Below are 3,577 nucleotides of genomic sequence, written 5' to 3'. Positions count from 1 at the left end.
AACGCAGAAGATCAAACGCAGAAGCTCCCCTCTGTCAAACTTAGAAGCTCCCCTCCGTCAAACTCAGTCCTCAGCCATCACTCCTCACTCCAAAATAGAGAACCATTCTTCCTCAATCTCAATTCCTCTCATTACTTTGAAAAAGTAGCGGGCATCGAATCTCTGGTTAGTGCTTCTCTTACTTTGAAACTTAATTTTTATTTATAAATTGTAAGAGCATGGAGAATTGGGGATGGATTTTATATGATTTTATTTAGGTTTAAAATTTTTGGTTCAAGAATCCACAAAATTTTGGTTTGCCACTGATAATTAAATCAAATTTTCTCTAATGTTATAAATAAATAAATAAAAATACACCTGCATTCTAATTATAAAGTGATGAATACGTACATCTATTAACTTCGCTGATTGTAATTAGCCTTGTTGATGATTACGGGCCTTTAAAAGCCAGGATCGCAGCCATTTTATTTTTGCTAACTTTTCAATAAATTAATCACTTTCATATGATACATAGCTCAGCTAACATCCAATTACTTATGGATGAAATCTCTGTATATTGGGTTTCTACTTTGCTTTACTATGGTTCCTGCTTGAAACTTTTGCTTTGCTGTGGTTTCTGCTTTGACCCTTTTTGCATTTGATGAATTTTTGTTCTTGATAGACTATTAAATTTATTGAACTCATTTTTTGTAGGAAGTTCTTGTTCTTGTGAATTGAGATGGACGTATTTTTGACGAAGTTTAATTTTTCTCAACCAAGTTCTAGTCTTAGAAACAATTCCTCTCATCTTATAGATGAGTTTGATGAGAAATTACTCAATCCCGACCCTGGAGAGAGAGTACCCATTGATAAATATAATCTTAGAATACGGGATGACGTAAGAAGACACTACATTCAAAATGGATCTTGCCAACCGGTTGATCATAAATTTCCTAAAACTTTATTCGGGAATAAAATGCGTCAATTTAGTTCGGGTTGGTTTAAAGGTTCCTATTCTAGATGGTTGGAGTATAGTGTGAAGAAAGATGCCGCATTTTGTTTATGTTGTTATTTATTCAAAAATGATTATGTTTATGGAAGCACGAGTGACTCTTTCACAAAAACGGGCTTTAAGGCTTGGAATAAAGCTTCGGAAAGACTTGATTTACATGTTGGTAAAGTAAATAGCTTCCACCACAAGTGTTTCAACAAGATGCTAGACTTATCAAATCAATCCCAATCAATTCAAGTTGCTTTTGATAAGCAATCTGAGAAACAAAGAAATGAGCACCGAATTCGTTTAAATGCATCAATCGATGTTGTAAGGTTTCTCTTGTATTTTGGATTGTCTTTTCGAGGTCATGATGAAAGTGATTTTTCAAAAAACAAAGGCCTTTTTCTAGGGCTTTTGGAATGGCTTGCAAAGAGGCTCCCTGAAGTAGATAGAGTCATATTGAAACATGCTCCAAAAAATGATATGATGACTTCGCCAAAAATTCAAAAGGACATTGTGAGTGCTTGTGCACAAGAAACTATGAAAGCTATAATCAATAATTTGGATGGGGATTATTCCGGGATATTAGTTAATGAGTCCAAGGATTTTTCACACCATGAATAAATGGCCCTTGCTTTGCGGTATGTTTACAAAAAAGGTCAAGTGAACGAGCCATTTATTGGTCTTGTTCGTGTTCATGATACCTCCGCAAAGTTGTTGAAGGAAGCAATACTTTCTTTGCTTATGAAACACTCACTAAGTCCATCCAAAATACGTGGACAAGGCTATGATGGAGCTAGTAATATGCAAGAAAAAATGAATGGTCTTAAAGCTTTAATTTTGCAAGAAACTCCTTCGGCACATTGCATTCATTGTTTCGCTCATCAATTACAGTTGACGCTTGTAGCGGTTGCTAAAAAACATAAGGAGGTGGAGACTTCCTTTTCTATAGTTGCTAATGTGTTGAATGTGATTGGAGCATCCTTTAAACGTAGATATCAACTTCGGGATCATCATGCCGAATTATTGGAGTAATTGCTAGAGACTGGTGAAGTTCAAAGTGGGAAAGGATTAAATCAAGAGCGAGGGCTTCAAAGGCCAAGTGACACTCGTTGGGGATCACATTGTAAAACATTAGATAACTTTGTTGTTTTATTTGCATCTACTGTTCATGTGCTTGGGGTGATTGAATATGAAGGTCAAGAGGCTAATGATAGATTGCAAGCATAAGCTTTTTTGAGTAAAATCAATTCATTTGAATTTGTGTTCTTGCTTCACTTGATGTTGAAGGTATTGTTGATGTCGAACGAGCTGAGTAAAGCTTTACAGAACAAAGAGCAAGATATTGTCAATGCCATGATATTTCTTAACCTTACAAAGGAAAGGTTGCAACAAATGAGATATGAAGGATGGAAACCATTAATGGATGAAGTATATTTGTTTTGTACTAAACATGACATTTTGGTGCCTAATATGAAAGAATTCTATATTCCTGGAAAGTCGAAGCGTAGGCCTTCTAGTGTTACTTATTCACATCACTTACGTGTTGAGCATTTTTATACAGTGATCGATTTGCAAGTTAAGGAGCTTAACCGTCGTTTTGATGTTGTTAGTGGTAACTTGCTTCTTGGTATGGCTAGCTTGAATCCGGCTAACTCGTTTGCTAATTTTGACAAAGAAAGAATAATGACCTTGGCCAAGTATTATCCAGATGAGTTTGGCGAATTGAAGCTTCGAGATCTTAGTCACCAACTTGACACTTTCATATTGCACATGCAACATGGTGACCCTAGATTATCAGATTTGAAAGGAATTAGTGACTTGGCAAAAGCGTTGGTTGAGGCAAATCTTGTGGAGACATATTCACTTGTGAAGTTGACTCTAATTTTACTTATCGCGACTGCAACGGTAGAAAGAGCATTCTCATCCATGAAGTACATCAATGATGAATTGCATAGTTGTACTGGTGATGCATTTTTAAATGATTGTTTAGTTTGTTACTTTGAAAAAAATTCGCAGATCAATTAGGGAGTCTGATGAAATCGAAGTTTGTGTTCACGGGTCAATTATGGAGTATGATGAAATCAAAGCGTAAGCTCTTTTTACTTTATTTTAGTTTTTTGCTTAGCAAGTTTATATTATATAGTGGATTGTGCTGCTTATTTACTAGTCTATCATAGAGTTTATATGTATTTTTTTATTGGCTTTGGGTAATTCACTCTAATGACAATGGTGCCCCCGTTATACTCAAATCCTGGGTCCGCCTCTGCTCTAACCAACTGAGCTACGAGAGCTTGTTACTCTTTTATTTCTGTTCAAAGCAATTAATATCTTGTTTCGTAGATTTGCTATAAAATTCAAATATAGCTATGAGTGGTAAATTTGCTGAAAGTATAGCTACAAATGATAAATACAGTGTAAATATTTGATGGGTCGCGTAAATTTTCCTTAAAAAGAAGAGAGAAAACAATGTAAAATGTTGATAAGGAGAAATTCAAAAATAGCTAGATTTACAAGTGGTAATTGAAAAATAGCCACAATTTCAAAAGTAATCGAATTTCAGCCACTTTTCATGTAAAGATAAATCTGAACGAAAATACTGTT

At 35.0% G+C, this 3,577-nt stretch overlaps 2 protein-coding genes across 2 annotated transcripts; both read left to right on the top strand.

Annotated features, from left to right (window-relative positions):
- Positions 1-718: 718 nt before the first annotated feature.
- Positions 719-1,597, top strand: LOC142170306 (uncharacterized). Its single transcript, XM_075232187.1, has one exon. The coding sequence runs from the start codon at positions 719-721 to the stop codon at positions 1,595-1,597; it is 879 nt and encodes a 292-aa protein (XP_075088288.1).
- LOC107794011 (uncharacterized) lies at positions 1,598-3,068 on the top strand. The gene is made up of 3 exons (XM_075232186.1): positions 1,598-1,942; positions 2,264-2,907; positions 2,993-3,068. The coding sequence occupies exons 1-3, from the start codon at positions 1,598-1,600 to the stop codon at positions 3,066-3,068; spliced, it is 1,065 nt and encodes a 354-aa protein (XP_075088287.1).
- The last annotated feature ends 509 nt before the right edge of the window (positions 3,069-3,577 follow it).

Source organism: Nicotiana tabacum, chromosome 16 (assembly GCF_000715075.1).
Source record: "Nicotiana tabacum cultivar K326 chromosome 16, ASM71507v2, whole genome shotgun sequence".
NCBI lineage: Eukaryota > Viridiplantae > Streptophyta > Magnoliopsida > Solanales > Solanaceae > Nicotiana > Nicotiana tabacum.
Note: the sequence above shows the minus strand (reverse complement) of the source record. Positions and strands in the feature narration are given on the sequence as shown.